The sequence below is a fragment of the Alternaria novae-zelandiae genome, assembly GCF_023758075.1.
Source record: "Alternaria novae-zelandiae strain BMP 2774 chromosome Unknown scaffold_2, whole genome shotgun sequence".
In the NCBI taxonomy this organism is placed as follows: domain Eukaryota; kingdom Fungi; phylum Ascomycota; class Dothideomycetes; order Pleosporales; family Pleosporaceae; genus Alternaria; species Alternaria novae-zelandiae.
Genome location: NW_026056962.1, coordinates 825,487 through 844,581, shown reverse-complemented (window position 1 = coordinate 844,581; position 19,095 = coordinate 825,487). Strand labels below are relative to the sequence as shown.

At 53.4% G+C, this 19,095-nt stretch overlaps 4 protein-coding genes across 4 annotated transcripts; 3 read left to right on the top strand and 1 right to left on the bottom strand.

The window, feature by feature from the left end:
- Nucleotides 1-8,868: 8,868 nt before the first annotated feature.
- J4E88_001307 (uncharacterized protein) lies at nt 8,869-10,410 on the top strand (the record flags this gene model as incomplete). The annotated part of the gene is made up of 3 exons (XM_049394977.1): nt 8,869-9,468; nt 9,587-9,788; nt 10,016-10,410. 3 exons carry the CDS (start codon nt 8,869-8,871, stop codon nt 10,408-10,410), a joined length of 1,197 nt encoding a protein of 398 aa, XP_049258841.1.
- Nucleotides 10,411-14,176: 3,766 nt separating this feature from the next.
- J4E88_001306 (uncharacterized protein) lies at nt 14,177-16,482 on the top strand (the record flags this gene model as incomplete). Its single annotated transcript, XM_049394976.1, has 2 exons — nt 14,177-14,785; nt 14,836-16,482. 2 exons carry the CDS (start codon nt 14,177-14,179, stop codon nt 16,480-16,482), a joined length of 2,256 nt encoding a protein of 751 aa, XP_049258840.1.
- Nucleotides 16,483-16,892: 410 nt separating this feature from the next.
- J4E88_001305 (uncharacterized protein) lies at nt 16,893-17,909 on the top strand (the record flags this gene model as incomplete). The annotated part of the gene is made up of 2 exons (XM_049394975.1): nt 16,893-17,402; nt 17,457-17,909. 2 exons carry the CDS (start codon nt 16,893-16,895, stop codon nt 17,907-17,909), a joined length of 963 nt encoding a protein of 320 aa, XP_049258839.1.
- A 322-nt stretch (nt 17,910-18,231) lies between these two features.
- J4E88_001304 (uncharacterized protein) lies at nt 18,232-18,871 on the bottom strand (the record flags this gene model as incomplete). Its single annotated transcript, XM_049394974.1, has 2 exons — nt 18,232-18,780; nt 18,827-18,871. 2 exons carry the CDS (start codon nt 18,869-18,871, stop codon nt 18,232-18,234), a joined length of 594 nt encoding a protein of 197 aa, XP_049258838.1.
- Between the last annotated feature and the right edge of the window lie 224 nt (nt 18,872-19,095).

Genomic DNA, 19,095 nt, shown 5'->3' with positions numbered 1-19,095 from the left:
TTCTTCTACATTAGACTGGCATTGTTTTGTTTTCCTCTATCGAGGTTGCGCCTATTCAGCAATCCCTTGCATGATGGCGCTGGTGGCGTTTATGTCCAGAAAAAGTTTCTGTAACTGTAATAGCGATATAGAATACACGTACTGCGTTTCTTACTATGATATCCGCTTCATCTGACTGTCTTGCCTTGCCTTGTGCTGGATCCATAATGTAATCCTGTAGTTGACTGATGAGCTGTTATAGCCAGACGACTCGACACGTCGCTTATACCTCTCGCTATCGACGCGCAAACGCTGAACATTACCCACACCCTTTGAACAAGTCCGCCGCCTAATCGAGGCTGTTTGTTTTCATCAGCATGATGGCGGCTGCAACATCCTGGTTGTCAAAGTGGCCGCATGTGATCTGGACGCAGGATCTGTCGGTCACATCTAATGTCTGGTGGAACCTCTGCGAAGAGGTGAGTACAGGCCGATCCATCAGCAGTCTCATGTCGATCTCGTAAGAGAGGAGATAAGGTATAATTCTATTGCAACAGCGAATTGAAGTTCTTCTAGAGGAAGACAAGGACTACATGTTATCAGAAGAAAGGGAAATAGATAGAGCACGATTGTTAAGATCGCAACATGCATATAGAGAACAACTATGTATTCCGACTAGATATGTTAGCTACACAGAAGGGTGGATAGCGCGACTCGGGGGTGTCTGCCTTCGCGCCATCCTGTGTGTTCGTTTTTGCCATTCGATGTCATTGCAGGCTGGTATCGTAGGGGTACATATTGATGTGGTGCTATCAAAGTATATGGATTCAGGTAGCTGTTATAACAATACGGTTGAGCACAATGTCTTGATTGTTTTTATGACTTTGTCGTATAATCTAATGAATATTGAGACGGTACTTTGTATCAGATGTACACTGGAGACATCGTCGGTCTATCATTGTAAACAATAACTCATACATATTGCTGTTGTGCTCATATACAGAAGCTTGTGCCTTACAGGCATACATATGCTTTAGAGCATCCAAGAAGACGGGTATGTATGCAGCGGCATCTGATTCTGTATCATCCTTCATGAAAAAAGAACTTGAAAACTTCATCTAGAGAGGCGATATATGTCTGTTACCTTGACATGATATCGAGGCTTAATTGTATACACGGTATGAAATCAAATGTTCGCATCGTCAACTACTCCAGATTCTATCAAAACAATGTTTGGTCGCAGTATTACTAAGGCGTTATTCATGTTATATATGTCCTTTCTCACAGTGCGATCTTCCGCTTGAGGACTGTATTCTCACCGGCTTTTTATGCCGATAAGCAGTGTCTATCCGGAACACGAGCAGACCCGTTGCCCTCTTTAAGCCATCACCGTGAACCCTTCGACTGCGCTCGAAAAGATTTGGAATTGCGTCTACGGTTCATGACGCGGCAATAGCTGCGGGAATGAGGTTCATGGTGAAATCCATGCGCACTCCTCACTATTCCCTTGGGACACTGGTCATTATCTTCGGCTCGGGGTTGCCTTCGGATACGGGGTCGTGAACAGCGATGCACAGCCTCAACGTGGCCTTAGCCCCACTGCGACTGCCTGATACCTCTACTCATTAGTCGTCGGTGTCTGGTACGCATCACTTTATTGTGGAGCTACAAAGAAGTTTCTGGACTCATGTGTCGTGCTTCAGGATGTAGAAGTAAGGACTTCTGGTCGTTTGATGAGCAAGACACAATAAAGTGGTAGCGAGAAAACATGACTGACGTACCAGAACATCGTTCACCCAACACACCACTTTGTGGCCAGAGGGTGAAGGCTAGAACAACATCTCTTGCTTGAGCGCTCGTGAAGACCGGAATGAATATTGCGAATGGAAAGAATAGCCACGATAGACAACGAAGCTTGAGGAGGCTGGGAGGTGCCACTGTCTGCATCATAAACTCATATGTATGCAGGGTCTAAGGCAGAACCGCTCACTCACTCACGCTGACGATTACACCAAATCCCTGGGAGTACAACATTTTGGATACCCGTGGGCAGACCTAACCCCCTGAATTGCCCATAGGAAGGCGTTGATGATAGACATCCCTGGGCCTTCAAGCGACGCATGCGATCTTTGATCCGAGCCGCACGCATTTTCCAGTAAAAATAATCGATCGTATAGTAAGTATAGTTGTGAGATTTGAAACGTATACATGACGAAAGTTTCTGGGAAGAGTGAACACGGTGGGACAAATAATGATGAGTACGCGTGTACGTACATAACATAACTGTCGGTTCGAGCTGCCCAACAATCATATCGACCGAACTAGTCGCTTGGTAAGAGAGACCACGGTAGTACTATCGAGAGATAATATAGAGCTAATATGGAAACGCTCAGGTGGATGAAAGAAAGACGGAACGCTCGGTGCTTCCTCGCTGTAGGATAGACGCCTTCCCGGGGCGTCCCGAATGACGACTACCTAAAGACTGGATCCGCACTATCTAGGCAACCGTGTCGATACATGATATGACGATACATCTATTCCAACTTGTACCTTGGGCTAGGTGAGGAAAGAATAATCAGGACACTTGAGTGGTTTCGACCTCTATGGACTGGTCCATAGCACCGTACCTGATGATACCCCAAGTGAGAGATGTCGTAAAGAATAGAGCCGAGACAGAGTAGAAGCCAAGATCGCTACGAGGCAGATTGCGCATGAAGATGATGGCAGGGAGCAGCCGCTGACCGGACAGTGATCGCTGCGATGGCGCAAGACGCGATCATTTTCAAGGAGCGGATGATCCGCTCATGCGGGAGGAACGCGACGGACGGACTGCAAGTGTAGACGTCTTTCTAGGTGATCGATATGATCCATGGAAGCGAAAGCAAATCTTGAGAAGCGGTTGCCCATACCCCACATCTGACTTTGAGTCGCGGTCTAAGTTCGGTGTCGTGCAGTAGCGGGATCGATTGCAACGTCAGAGTGCAGTAAATTACTCGCTGTCTGACACTGGGGCGTCACGCACCAGATGTTACAACGCCAAGAAAGCAATCTGACTAACACGCCTTCGCCCAGCAGGTGTCTCCCGGTGCAGCCGGGTATGGACATCATCATCGTCGTCGTATTGGTGACAAGACTTCCAGGTTTTCCGCGGAAACAGCTACCCACGGAAGGTAGCCCGACTGCAGATGACCGTCACGAGGCGAGCACGGCGATGTCCATTGAGGGTTTCGTTGGATTGTTCGAGATTGCTGTGGATGTGCCCTGCAATAATTACCGCAAGGTAGGACTGTCCCGAGGTTCACCAGATCTGGAATGTGTCTTATGGCTGATCTTTTCATTTGAACTCCGCACAATCGAGGCCCATGAAGATCAGCAAGGCCATAGGGAGTAAAGGTTGGGCATCCCTGCCACCGAGACCAAGACTCAAGCGCCGCAAGAGACGGCTGCTGCTACGATGGCAACACCAACAGCAGGGAAGATGTGGCTCAACAAAGCCAAAGTCCCATGACGCAGCTCGCTTTCGTGTTCTTTCATGCAAGAGGCATTTGCACGAACTGTAGTTCGGGCAGTGGGTGACAGGTCGCCGGCCACTAACTACGTACTGGAACGCATGAGCCTTGTGCTGAACCAGAAAATCGCATCTTGGAACTAGATCGCGCTATTGCCCGGCGAATTGGCGGCCCAGCTTTAGACTCCGTTTCATCGTGCACATTTGTAAACTAACACACAACAAGCTTTATCGATTTTCGACGGGGACTCGACGTGTTCCAAGTACGGGGGGCTGGGGACAGTCGTCAGAAACCTTCGCGCCAACTTGTAGCGGGTAGATGCCGACAGACATGCATCTCATGACTGCGTTTTCATGGGTTGGAAAGGACCGACCCTGTGGCCTGGCCATCGGATACAGTGCTCCCACAAAGTGTGTCGGATGCCTTTCTTGACTCGGGGTCGGGAAGATTTGCAGAGAGCGGAATGTGGAGAAAGTCGGAACAGTCGAACAGTGAAGATGTCCGTTCGAAGCAGCGCTCAGATCCGCTAACGCATCGTAGTCATGGGCGGAGGAGGTAGGGAAAGAACAGACGAGCAAGAGAGACCTGGAGCAAATGCAGGTGACGACTGGGATGAGGCACAGCGTGCAGGCCAAGCTCACGCCATGTCGCATCGAGACAAGGAGGCAGAGACGATCTGCGGGCTCCAACGTCGGCCATTCTTCGGTGGCTCTGGGTGCAGCTCCCGCGGGCAACTAAGTAGGGTTGTTGAAGAAGCATTATTTGTCAAGGAAGATCGTGATTCGGGTGCACCTACATTACCAAACGGGGTGGGCCATGATTCCGCAGAAACCGGAGTGCTGGCATGCGCATGGCCGTTGTCAATGCCGTAGATGGTGTGTCGGGTAATACGGCCAATGGTTTAGTATGGGCCTTCCAAACAAAAGTGGGTTGGGAAATGCAGAACTATGTCATGACCAAGGTTTCGATGTTGCAGACGAGGAGCATCGCGAAGAACAGTGGACGTGGTCCAGAGCAGGCCAAGGCGAATCGGGGAGATTAGGGGACATGTTTACAGTTGTGATGAGAGGAAGTTGCAAAAGCGCGGGTTACTGAAGAAGGAAGGCGCTACAGGGCGTTGTGCGACCCCGGGAGCAGCGTGATCCGGAGTTCGCACCGACGTCGCACACAGCATCATACACACGCCTAGCTATTGACGTGCATGTGTGCATTTCACCACCACCACCATGGCCACGCACGTCTACTTCGCCATAGTACCTCAGCACCTGGCAGACTGAAATCACCTGATGATCAGGCTAGTGCAAGCTCATGGAAGCCGACCCCTAGACTGCTGGTGGGTTGCAGTGGGGAGAGACTGTGCAGAATTGCAGAGGTCCAAGGTTTCTGTAACAAGGGTATCATGCATCCAGGCCCATGACTACAGCGCTGCAGGTGGCATGTGGAAGTCGCCTCCGCTACCTCAATTTATGGACGGAAGGTATCCCGCTGGGCTGCGCGCAATGCCGCGTGTCAGTTAACGAGAGATGCGAAGATTTTCGGACACGGGCAGCTGATGCGTGTGTGTATGTGTGTATGTGTGTGCATCAAGATGCAGCAGTGACATTGGTTTGACAGTTACCAAGATTCCTGGCCGGCCTTGAAGTCGGCCAGTATGGTACCCGCCCGCATACTGTGACCTGTGGTTTGGGTAGACTCTGTGCTTTCGCCAACCTCCTCCGCCATGACTGAAAAAATATCGCTCACCTGGCTTGAACATCTCCGTACTGTTCCAGCCACGTGAGAGCAGTGCGGCGGATCTATTCAACCGAAGACGTGGAACAGCCACAGACCCACTTCGTGTTGTGGGCAGGGGCGCCCTTGTAGTGTCACCCGCTCGCCCAACTTCCACCAGCAGATGAGAGCGTTCCTGGATACGAGGAGTGCCAGACATTAGCCGTCGCTAAGAATACGTCCTCTATCACACTTGCAAGCGGCTGAGTACTGCGCGGCATGTAGTGTCCTCACCGTCATCTTTTGACACGGCGAATCCTGGTTCTGTTTCAAGGGCATCGGCTGGGGCACATTGACGGCGGTGCTGGGATGGACTCGAGAAACGCCTTAATGCTGCAGTTATCACGCTAGAACATTGTGTATGGAGGTAGAAGCACCAAGAGTCTGAAGTTGACATAGTCTACTCGCGGCGTGGTGTTCGCGCTGTGATCGAGATTACCTCCCGCTCCCGTTCGACGGCGTGTGTGCGATAGTTAGCGGCTTCTGCTCGTATGATCCTGGGTCCGATCACTCTTGGTTGTGCATGTCCAATCACGTCAAATGTGGACGAGCAGCGCATATTCTATTGGGGGCACAAAACAATCCGCATTGTACCCGCCATTTCCACAACAATCATGTTGAAAACATCGATGACGAGCACACGGAGCGGGCGATTGCAGGGAGGGCCGTGGGCATGCGAGAAGTGGCTGGGGCCAGGGCTCATCGGATGCGGACAACCGGATCAGGCATACAGCGTTCAAGATTGAATAGGACATGTCTTGGACATGTTCATTGTTGTTCACGGGGCGCACGACTGTTTTTGATGAGTAGTGGAGATGCGGTAGGCCACGTCGCTGATGCAATGCGATGTGATGGACATGACGAGGACGGCGGCAGTCGACAGTGCTGCACGGCTGCCGAGACTCGCACACTGCAGCGTGCAGAAGCAAAGATACACGAAGAGCCAGGGCCCACTTTTCGCAAGCTGACAGCAGCGAGATACAGTGCTAGCCGACGTTTTCGTGCGCTCGAGGCCAAGCAGACGCAAGAAAATACTAAGGTCGGAATATACGCCCGATAACGTGGGTAGACGCAGCAATCTTGGGTCTGCTGACGGACGTGCAAGGGTCAAACATCATCATGGAAAAAGTCACGCTCCCAGATGCACTGATGTGCTGAGATTTGATGCTGCGAAAGCGGAAATAAGAGCGAGAGCAGAGGGGGGGCATTTCAAACAGCTGCAGCGTCGTGCCTATCATGGCAGCCGCGGCGCGAGGATAAACTCTCGGGCTGATACCGCTGGTGTGGGCAATCGTGTCAGTTGATGACGACTATCCGTGACGGACAAGTCAGCTCGCCGTCAGCGAAAAGGCGGGATGGACGGAAGCCAGGGATTGGCTGCGTGTATTGCTGGACCCGCGATGCGATGCTCGTCAAGATTGCGAGAGGCATGGCAGAGCTCTCATTTTCGCAGCAGGCCATACGAGCGACAGCGATGACGGCCACGGACCGAAGAGTCGGCGGCGGGTAATCGTGGCAAGTTGCTTTTCACCCTCACACACCGCACTGGAGACGTCGGTTGGGGGTTCGCTCTCGTTGACGCATTGGGCATTATTGCCGCTCCTCGAGGTCTGTGCCGTGTCCAATATTCGCATGCAGACAGACGTTTTGCAGGCCGCTCTTGCCGAGGCCCGCAATTGCCCGGCCGTGTGGTGAGGGTGTCGTGGGCAGAACTTTTGGGCGGCGGCGGCGATGCTGGAGAGAGCAGCTGCGCAGGTGTTATGTGAAGTGTCGTGTATAGCTCGAGGCTCCCCTAACGTGGTTTGGGTACTAGGCCTTGCGCGACTGTACCATGCCGCCATTAGCGCGGCGGGCTAGCTTTCAGCCTCAAGACATGGCCGCCTCTTCTTTGCACGTCTCGCGACAGCACCACGAGGACGCGCGCGGCGGCGACGACATGGGCAGAAGCCGAGGCTGGCTGCCGGGGCTGCTGAGGCCTGCAGCGCGCAAACGGGTGCAAAGGGCGGTCAGTACGTCAGGTTAGTCAGCGGAGAAGGGCCCGTGCCCATGCTGTCGGACTATTTTTCTCACTAGTGGCTGCCACTCTGGTGTCTAACCAGCTTCTGCGTTAGCCCTCACTCTAGCCTACATCGCGAATCTCACCCAGCTCATCCATCATCACCAGCGCGACCGGTACCTGGCTCTAACGCTGCCGTCACCGGCGATAGCTCGCGACCCCAGGCACACCAAGTCGCACGCCTCAGCGCTGCTACACGTGCAACTGCCACCAGCAAGACGATCGCCGCTCTCCCGGCGCGTTCGTCACTAAGGCACCCCACAGCGCTGCCCATACGCACCAGCTGTCCTGCCTGTCCTGCCACGCCGCGAGTCACTTGGGCCCGTAACAGACGGCACCAGATCGCCCACCCTTGACGGTCCACTTCCGTGGAGCAGGTGCGCGCGCTTCCGACAACATCCTCTGCTCTCGTGCCGGGACTGCGCTGCCTCGACTGTAGACTTGCACGGAAGCCCGCTGTCCGGCCAGGAGGTGATCGCTCGGCTCGCTCGGCCTAGTTGAGCTTTCTGGGAATCGAGAGTGCTGCGAGAACCAGAGTCTGAGCGAAACCTTCAGTCATCGATTTCCCAACGGGCCGACTGTGTTTCTTGCCCCATCAGTGGCTGCGGAGCCAGTCAGCGACGCGCATCCAACGCAGCCCTTTCTGTGGCCGCCTACGCACCCTTTCACCCTCGGCGAACAAGCTCACCCCAACCCGGTTTCTTCGTCACTAGCGCCACTTCTACACGGACCCGCACGCCCCTCCTGCCCACCCTCGAGCGCCCAGCGTCCCACACTCTGCTGCGAGCGCCATCCCAACCTTGTCCTAGCCACTCAACCCAGAACAGTAACCATTCCCATTGTCACGGCTCGGCTTTACCGACTAGACTGGCCCCCCTGTATTCGCCGCTACGGCCGTCCGTTACCTCATCTGGTGTGCTAAGGCCTGCTGGGTAAGCCGTCAGTCCCTCCAGGCCGATCCATTGGTGGCCAATCCACGTCGCGCGCCACCCAGTCTAAAAGGCCTTTAGGTCGCGCTGTCACTAGCTGTGTTCCAAATTCACTCTCGCCCCAGCAGACCCGCAGCGCAAGCTCGTCAACCACTAGCACCGATTGTGTAACCTTTGCGTTGCACTTCACTCTGCACCGCGCCAACTGCTCCGCGGTTCGAGAGATCTCTGCCCGCTAACCTGCTCCCCTGCCCCGGTGTCCTCGAGCTTGCGCCTTCCGTGCGTTATCTTTTCGACGGTGCATATTTGCCGAACTGCTTGTCCTCCATCTGGGCGTCGTGGAAACCACACCGTCTGCAAATCATCCGCGTTTAACTTCCACGCTACCCACGGCCTGACCACATTGCTTCTCCGGTTTTCTGGCTGTGCTTCTCTTGGCTCGACTGAGGCTACGTCTTTATACGCCCTAGCTGCCTGTCTTCCACAGACCGCGGCAAATCATCCGAAGACGGTTTGCGACGGACATATCTCTGCAGCCATCCCTCCTCGTGGGCGCACGCATCCAACCATCCAACCTCAGCTTAGAGCCTAGCTACCCTCGACACCTCGCCAATCTACACAGTCTATGGACGCACGGCAAGCAGACTACCCGCAGTCAGGTTTGAGCTCGCCCTACCCAACCTTTCCTGAATCAGCTTCTGAGGGAACCTCTGCAGATCAAGCATCTGCTGCGCAATACCCTCCCCCGGGACCAGATCCTCGCTCCTCCAACCTCACCCCCAATTCAGACTACAGTCTGAATCCTTCGTCGGCTCGATCAGGGTCGTTTCCGGATTACATTCAACGTTCGTATCAACCCGGCGCTCAAGGGCAAGCACCCGGTGGTATGGCGCAACAACAGAGTCCGTCAATGCCTCTCCCAGATGGTCAAGCAAATGGCCATCAATCACCACAACAACTCAAGTCTGACTCGGATGTTCCTATAGATCCATCAATCGCCGCGCAGACGAGCCCAACATATGCAAGCCACCAGCAGCAGTACTCGCCTTACACACCTCACCACGACATGCAGCATTACCCAGGGCAGCCCCAAACTCCCATGGGGTACCCTTCGCGACCTGAATGGGCAGGCCACTACCCTCAGCCAGGTATGCACTACGGGCATCCTGCGACTTCTGGGCCACCTGCGCCTGCAATGGTCTCTCCAGTTCAGCGACCACCCACTGTAAGTAAATCTAGCTTCGCATTTCAACCAGCCAGCCGGCACGCGTCGCATGCGCGTGTTGTCGCGCTACTCGTTTGTCACAACGTGGTCGAACCCTTAAACTGACCATCACAATTAGGGCGGACATCCGCTATCCACAGTATACTCATTTGTACCCATTCCTGGCGCACAACAACATAAGCGACCACGTCGGCGCTATGAAGAAATTGAACGCATGTACAAATGCGGTTGGAATGGTTGCGAGAAAGCATATGGTACTCTGAATCATTTGAATGCGCACGTCACAATGCAATCGCACGGCGCAAAGCGCACTCCTGAAGGTATGTTCTTTCCATTTCATGGGACATCAATTGCTGTTGTAGTTGTGGCCCTTGCAAAACTAGTGCGCTAGGTTGGCCCTTGGGATCGTGCTGGCGCAGCGCCATAATGGTCGTGTCCCCGCTGCACTGGGTAGCTTCTCATGACGGAAGCTAATAGCTGTCGACCCATGCCTAATTCTCTTGGCGTCTTAACACTCCTGATATACGATGCTAACTTCACCTTACAGAGTTCAAAGAAATCCGAAAAGAATGGAAAGCAAAGAAGAAGGAGGAAGAGGCTGCACGCAAAGCCGACGAAGAGCGACACCGCGCCGACGTGCAGCAGCGCGCTCACGAAGGAGGCGCTCCTGAAGCGCCTGTCTATGGACAGATGCGACAGGCGGTCGGCGTCCCTGGTCAACCTCCTCAACATCCCCAACTTCCTCCCATCGGGTACCAACCTGCAGCCTCTGGCAACAGCACTGCTCCTCAGTACGGCACGCAGAGTCCAGGTCTCCCCGAGGGCATGGCTCAGTATGCCACCCCCAACAGCAATGCGTACAACAGTCCAAATAGTAACAACAGCAGTTACCCCCAGTCGCCCTACGGACAAAACCCGCAAATGTACCAGCAGAACCACTAGGAACGTCCTGCCAGTCCAGAAGCCGACCCCTTCGATGACCTGTTTAAAGACGATTAAGATGGTCAAGATTCAGGTATACCAAAAGCGCACTCGCTTGCTCCGTCGCATAGAGCAAGCGAGTCTTGACGACTCTCCTTACGGTGGTTCTTTGCCTATATGTTGCGAGCCTATGTAACAGTTTCAGCATCTTTCCTATGGGGCGGTGCTTGCATTTCCATTTGGTGGCGGCTGTATGTTTCTAATTGGTTGTGTTCACAACGGAGGTTACTTCAGCACCGATGCTCGGTCTGAAAATGGTCTAACGATCGATGTCGGGGAGTTGCTACAATGTCTCGAGAGATACCATGAAAGTGAGGGCGAGGATAGCTGTTCGAACATACGTTATGCAGGTTGCGTTATCGGTTTTCCTCTCATCTTCCATCACTTCAAGAGGCTTTCCAAAATCCCGAAGACAGACCTGTTCATATTGGGGGCTAGAACCATTGCATGCAAAAAGGCGTTTGAAACAAGAAACAATCTACCTATTACTCTTCATCTGATCGCTCATTTGCTCTCATGTTTCGCTTATCGTGTGATCTTCTTGGGAACATCGCTGGGCATCATTGGAGCCTCTGTTTCCGCTTTTGTGTCCTCGCACAGGCAACGTGGAACAAACCAATGTGAAGTTGACTCTGGGTCACCATGATACTACCCGTCGGCTTTTGCCTCCAACTCCGGTATCGTGTAGTTCACACGATGTATAGTCGCATGATCAGACGGTTCCGCTTGAAGCTAATCAAAGGGTGCGGAAAGATGACGCTGTGACTGAAGCGTACCGTTCCCCAACCAAGACATTGCCGTGTACGTCTATATCACGTCGTGCCTTGTACTGCACTGTCGCCGTACTTGCCCGACTGTCTGCATGTCTCGTTTAGTTCATGATTGATGCGAAGGCGCTCCATGGCCAGACCAGATTGTTTTGGACGTATTCAAGACATCTCAGCGTCTGTGCGTGTTTCAAGGCTCAGCATAGATAGATGGGACTTACAGGACGTGCCTCGCTTCTCTACACTCCAAGGCTCTAGCACCACATGCATGTCCATGCCCTCGCAGCGGTGATCAGCTCCTCACTCTATCACTCGCATGCCTGCCGCCACGTACGCACACACACTGCAAGACCACTGAACTGCCCGAGCATCCCCCCGTCTCGGATTCAGATCGCATCGAGGCATCAGACCACAAATGCTCAAAAACTGACCGCGAATTTCTCAAGTGTCACCTCACTCGAGTACACGACTTATTCTGCTGGCTCCGACCTGCGTGCTGATTCGCCCGGGGCAGGGGTGTCATGTAGAATAATCTGAACGCGAGCAGCCAATCGATTGCACATGGCCATGTCGCAACATAGTTGGAGGCAGGTTGTATTACGCCGGTGATGACGCATAGCACACATACCACAATGAGGAGGGCAGGCTCGTATTCAGGGTCAATGGAAAGTACCGCCTGGGTTCGACTGAGTTCTGAGGCACACTCTTCGTATCGAATAGGGAAGGAGCGGAATGTGGGTGGGAATGGCACAAGGAATTATGGCTGCATGATGGTTGTATAGTCAAAATATATTAATTGCATGCCGATATGGCACTCGACATTTGCATGCGAGAATAGCGACACAAGCGGAAGCTCGGTGTGTCGATGGGAAGTGTATGCGTGTGGTCGTCTCGCGTGCAGTAAGTGTGCCTGTGGGTGATTTTGTGTAACGAGAGACAGCCGACGTGAGCGCTGATAGGACGGCGAGAGTGCATATTCGCTGTTCAATATTACCGAGAATAAGAGGGGAGGGGCGTATGGCCTGTTACTCCGTGTCATCGATTACGATTGCACGAAGCAATCCTCGGATCACTTTTGCTTGGTCATGCGAGCGTTCGCGCCCTGACGAACGGTCCGCTGGGGGCAGGAGAGATGCATTCGATGAATGGCTGGCGAAGTTTCCCACACACTCTTCTCCACTCACGAAAAAAGCAAGCTCTATCTTGGAGAACGGTGGCGCATGGACTGTTTCCTGCCGCGGCACGCTGGGTCAAAGATTCCGATGGTGATCGTGTTGGGCAATGTCATCCGAATGCGCATGAGTGATGACGCCTCTTTCTGGGTCCCTCACCGGCAAACCGCCGCGCCAAAGGAAAGAAAATTCTGCAGCAAATTGCCAGGATGAGCGACTCAACAAAGAAGCTGGGCATAGGCGACGTCGATGATTATCGCAGCGACTTCCGCAGACGATGCACATCGAGATGCGTACATTGAACGCGAAGCCGACTAGGAATTACCATCGACACGCTAGCATCTTGCAAAGGCACATCTGCACGATCGCCGTCTAGTGGCACATCAGACCGTTGTCCGATCAAACTACGCTGATGCTCCGAGCGCTGGCCCTTGGGTTGCTTTCTGGGCGCGCCGTTGCAAAGGGCACTGGGGTAGCGGGCTTGCAAGCTAGCCAGGGGAGTGGCAGGCGCTGGCTGGCGTGGCAGACATAAACGGCGCCGCCAGTCCATGACTGACGGCGGAAACTAGCAGGATGGTGTGCATGCGCTCGCTGTGCTACTATCGCTGGTTAAGGCATGGACGTGTCAAGGGCTGGGTAGCACATGTTACACAGCAGTAGCCTGGGCTGAAGGATTCGGTCCCGATGCCACGAGGGGACGAGGGTCCTGGATGTGGGCGTGCATCTACTGGCGCTGTGCCACCGTTGGATCTTTGTTCGTCAGACAACGCGTCAAGGCAAATGAGCATGCCGGTCTACCAATCGTGAGGTTGCAGATGCACACGATAGACCGTTCAGGTCATAAACGGTGGCCGCAGACGGATCTGTCTTGTGCACCGCTTCCAAGCACCCACAACAACAGCAACCACCTCACACGCAGCACAGGCACAGCAGTCTCGCCTCGTACAGGACACAAGCAACAGCGGCGCAGATTCCCGTCCATACAATGCCAGCGTCGCCTCACACGAAACTAATCACGCAATCCTCCCTGCAACAGATGCCAGACGTACGGGTCCTGTAGCACCTAAACAGCCGACTACCAGGCTTACCTACATGATGGCCCTTTTGAACCCTGATCCCGCCACGTCGGGCTCTGCTGTGAAAGGGCAAATTATCTGGTGCTCGGTGTGCATGTTCGTCTCACCGATGATGATGATGCTGGACGAGCATTACTTGTGTATGATATCGACGAACGTCTGATGTTGCCAGATTTCAGCAGTGTTAGTAAACAAAGCGAAAACATCGGCCGAGACGCATGTGTACTCAATGGGCGGTATTGCGCTAGCACCAGACCCTGCCGTACGCCAGACATTATGCGACAGTGTTAGTTTGCTTGCTTGCTAGGTCGCTGGGGTTAGAAGGGAAGGATCAAAGTAAGCCCTATGATGGTGGTGCGCCTGGCTGGCTCTGGCTCCCGCGATATAGCGTTGATTCGGCTCCAGAGGCTCGGAGGCGCGTAGTGTAGGTTCAGCCTTGTTGGCGGTAGGCATGGTTTGCTGCTAGAGGGGCGCGGGAGGTCTGACCTAGGCTGGGTTGCTTCTTCGCGTGCGGAGTGGACGTGCTGGAGGCGGCGCGGTTCATAGCGGCATACCAGACCTGCTAATGTGCTAACGCCGTCTTGAGTAGCACGCGAGTACACAGATGAGGCTCCTCTTCGGTACGGGCGATCCGGTCTCGGGTCATCACGTGCTGGCGTGTTCGGCCCGGAGATGGGGCGCTACCGAGTGGGCAACTTTTCCAGACTAGAACATGCCACGCCATTTGTCCATAACGAACCGCTCTCTCGACCTGATGCTGAACTGCCGTGCCTGTCTTTGGCGATGCATACAGGCGCTCGATGTCCCGGCCACCAATGCGCACCGCCTCCGTCGTAGCGGAAATTTACTCCTCCACCCGAACCAGCAACGGCTGCTATCCTCCCACGGTGCCACCAACGCGGAGAGTGAGGGGTTGACCGTTTCGCGCGAAACAGGGGGATTCAACCGGGATGGAGAGGACCACTTCAAGAAGTCGGCCTTCGCGGCGAACCGGAAGAGGAGGGAAACTACAGCGCTGCGACAGTCGTCGGCACGCCAGCCAGACGACGAGACACCCAATCTAGCGAGGCTCGGCCGGCGAGACCCGTCCATGTCTGATAGCGACTGGAACAGGAGGAAAAGAGAGCTGCGTCACTTGCAGGATCCGCTGGAGCTGGCGACGTTTGTGAGGAACGAATTGAAGAAAGACAGAGTGGAAGAGATGCTGCAGTTGGTGCGCATGGCGAGCCACTCCATGCAGTGCATTGTCAGCTGGAACCACATCATTGACCACTACCTGGCCAAAGAGAGGGTCAATGATGCGATCAAGGTCTACAACGATGTACGCATAGCCTGCGCGAAGACATGAGGGGTAATGCTCACTTGCCACAGATGAAGAAGCGCGCGCAATTCCCAGACTCCTACACGTACACGATTCTTCTCAGAGGCCTCTCGTGGAATGCGCATACATCCGGTGTTCTTAGCAAAGCCCTCTCCATCTACCACTCGCTCTCCGCACCGAATTCCCGAGTCGAGCCATCGATCATGCACACGAATGCTGCGCTGAGAGTGTGTGCAAGAGCAGGAGATATGGATGCCTTGTGGGGTGTGGCTGGGAAGATACCAGAGAACGGGCCAGCAGCAGCCAATGCCATCACATACATCACCATACTCAACGCTATACGGCAAAATCTGCTGATAGATGCGCCCAAAGGAGAGAGCGAGGAGGAGACGGCGGCAAGGAAAGAGCGCGGCATCATGGAGGGGCGGCGCATGTGGGAAGATATCGTTGGGAGATGGCGACGTGCAGATCTGGCTATTGACGAAGAGCTCGTCTGTGCGATGGGAAGATTGCTATTGATCGGCAGTCGACCGCGAGACTGGGACGACGTGCTCTCCTTAGTGGAGCAGACAATGGACATACCTCGACTTGTTCCTCGATTAGGCTCAGTCGAGCGACAAACTGCTGGCCTTCCACGCGTGCGAGCACCAAACGTACCGAAACAATACCGTATCGATGACGACCATCTCTCTCCAGATAACGCCCCAACGCGTGGTGACGAGTTCCTTGCTCTGACGCCTCAAGGCGTCGGCAGTGCAGTATCAAATCCTCTCATCTACGTTCGACCGGGCAACAACACGCTTTCCTTGGTCCAAGAAGCATGCCAAAAGATTGTGGCGAACAAGGCCGCGCAAGAATACTGGGACCTCTTGACCGACCCAACAACGTACAAGATCACTGCTGATGTGAACAACCTCAACATGCGTCTGCGCAATCTCCGTCAGAATCGTGCCTCTAGTGCTGCAGTGCTGCTCTTGCAACAAGACATGATGGACAAGGGTATCACGCCCCCGCCTGGTACATTCAGAATCGCAATGAGTACATGCGTTCGCGACAAGAACAACCACAACTCGCTCAAAAATGGAGGTCAGATCTTGCAGATGATGTCCAAGATCTTGGAAGACGCAGATCCCAAGACCGTCACCATGTATGCTGGACTTGCAGTCTCATTTCCATTGGCTACAGGCGCGGATTTTATCGATGCACTCACTCTACTTGACCCCCTCGTGAAGAACATCCGTCTTCAACTGACCATTGGTGCTGGACAGACGAACTATGGGCGTCGCGGCCCGCAATACTTGAAGGGCGAAGCGAGACAAGACGCCATTGATGCGCTGAAGAAAATACAGGGCGTATACGATAAGCTACTGTTTTCGAAACTTATTGCTGAGGAGTCAAAGAGTCCGTTTGAAAAAGAGAGAGCCAGGCTCTCCGCGTTCATCCAGAGGGTTATGTTCAAGGGTGGGCAGGCGAATGCAGTGCGTGGAGAGCCACCTGAAGAGGCCGATCCACACGGATATCTGCAAAATGAAGACGGGCAAAGCGAGCAAGGCGATGAACGACCGTCGTGGAAGAAGGAATGGACAAGGCCACTAGAGAGACCTTCGCGGCCAGCCATGCCAGCAAAGCCATTCGAGCGAAAGAGGAGACCCCGGTCATTTAAGGTTGATGAAACGGGAGAGCTACGCAATCTCTAGGCTCCGACAGTAATGAGGTGTTTCCTCTTAGCAAGAGCATTCTACAGTTTTTTTGTATAGTACCATTGTATCCTCTAGTCGAAACACATAGCTTTTAAGACGATGCTGCTTCTTAACCACTACAGCGCAACCCTCTTGCATTAGACAATCATTTCCTTCAAGATCTCGGTCTCTCTTCTCGTGAAATGGATTCTTTTGGAAGTGATACAAGCTTCAAAACATGTGCAGTTACTCCAATTCGTCTCGGTCTCTCCTCCATAGGTACATTACATCCAGGGCTAGGTATGGTCGAGCTGGCACGTGCACGTCCCAAAACTACTCGAACCTCCGCGCTTCGCCGCACGCCCTCGGCTTCTCATCACCATCGCTCACACACCCGATCACCTACTTTTGAAGCCAAGCCCTACAAAATGGGTAACGACGGTGGCTCGATTCCCAAGCGCAGCGAACTCGTTAAAGAAGCCGCCAAAGCGCTCACAACCGCTCAAATCAAGGAGGCGCAAACCGAACAACAAGAATACGCCTGGTCCACCGATCCTCTTACGCGCAAACCTCTCGCTCGTCCTGTGGTCTCGGATGCAGCTGGCGTTTTGTACAACAAGGACTCCATTATTGAGTTCCTTCTGAAGGACGACGAGGATGCAGAGAAGGCGGAGATGAAGAAGGTTGGGGGTGTGAAAGATTCAGAACTGGGCACGTTCGGGGATAGAGTTAAGGGGCTGAAAGATGTCGTGGAGGTGAAGTTTGAAATCGAGGAGAAAGACGGTGGTGAGGTGCAGAAGACTTTAGGAGAGAAGTGGAAGTGCCCGATCACAGGCGAGAGGCTAGGACCGGGGAGCAAAGCCGTCTATGTTGTTCCTTGCGGACATGCATTTGCGGGAAGTGTCGTCAAGGAAGTTGCTGAGAGGGCGTGTTTGACAGTACGTACCAATTGGACTTTTGAACCTGAGGCGCGATGACTGACCTACTTCCAGTGTAACGAACCGTACGCAGAGAACGACATCATACCTATCCTACCTACCGCGGCGACCGATATCGCACGATTGAACCTGCGTATGAAGACCTTGAAGGAAAAAAGCCTGACACATGCGCTCAAGAAAGCACCCGGCAGCAAGAAGAAGCGGAAACACGGCGATGCATCTGCCGCCGAGAACGGCACTGCGAAACCAACATTATCAGACGAAGATAAAAAGGCAAAGAAGGAGGCTGCAGCAAAATCTACAACAACGGCGAATGACGGCATCAAGAACTCTGCCACAGCCTCATTGACGCGAAAAGTCCTTGAAGAGCAGGAAGAGCGCAACAAAAGGAGGAAGATGGCTCAGAATGACAACGTGAACAGTCTGTTCAACAAGAAGGAGCACAAGGCATCGGCAGGAAATAGTGCGGATTATATGACGAGGGGGTTCAGCATTGGGAAGAAGTGAGCTGATCATCGTGGAGAGGCAGACATCCAGGGTGCTTTTGGCAGGCACATGATGGCACTGAGGGTGTGTCGATAGAACAACAATAAATACATGATACCCTGCGATGAGAAATCGCAAACTTTACATCTGATCCATGACTACGGAAGTAGAACTGTCTTGGCTGAAGCGAGAAGATGGGTACATCAACTCAATGTTCTCAAGGTGATGTGCAGTAATGAAACCAAAGGTCTACAGTCACGAGCCGTTTAAATCCATGACGGAGTGTTTCTTACGGCAAAGCGTTCTGATAATATGTCTTATGAAGCTATTGCTAGAACTACTTTCATTCTTGTGGCGACTCTATTGTGCTCACTGGTCGCAGAAAGAACGCTTCACGATAGTACCTCGCTTCTTCAATGCTCTCCAGAATGTCTGCACGTGCTTCATGCAACATCTTCTTTCGTGGTATCTTCTTCAAAGTAACTTTGGGCGCCCATCTACGAGCAGCCTCCTTGATGCTGCTGACGTCCATGATCCGGTAGTGAAGGTAGTCGGTGACAACCTTGTAGGGCTGCTTGACGAGGAAAGACTTGTCGGCGTGTACAGAGCTCCCAGAAAGCAAAGCAGTGCGGCGTTCAGGTACGAATTTCTTGATGTAGGCAAGTAGCCCTTCTGCTGCTTCTTCGGCGGTGGTGGTGGAATCGATGCAGGCTTGGGTCAGACCCGACTGACCATGATGGCTAGTACACCATTCGCCCATAAGATCAAGCTGCTCTTTTTCGTGGTGTATTATGGCCTCATAGCCAATTTCGTCGAGGATGTTGAGGTCTGCATCAGTGACGAATGCGGCGAGAGACATGATGGTGTCATTGTCAGTGTTCAGGCCGGTCATCTAACAGGGTCAACGAAATACTGCAACAAATCTCGATCAAGCCTACCTCACAGTCTATCCAGACCAGAGGGGCTTTAGAGACTGTCGCCATGATGATGGTGGGGTGTTGAAGGGGTATTGTAGCGGGCAAGTAATAGATTGTACGAATTCGGGTAGTGGCTTGGCGCGCTTAATTGACTGCCCGTCGCGTCGCGTGCACGGTACTAGCGCGTCACTCCTGCACTTTAACCTGTCGTCCCGCCAGCCCTCCAAACACGCCCACGAGAGCACCCGATACCCCAATTTCTTCACTTCGCCTTTTGCTCGCATACCTTA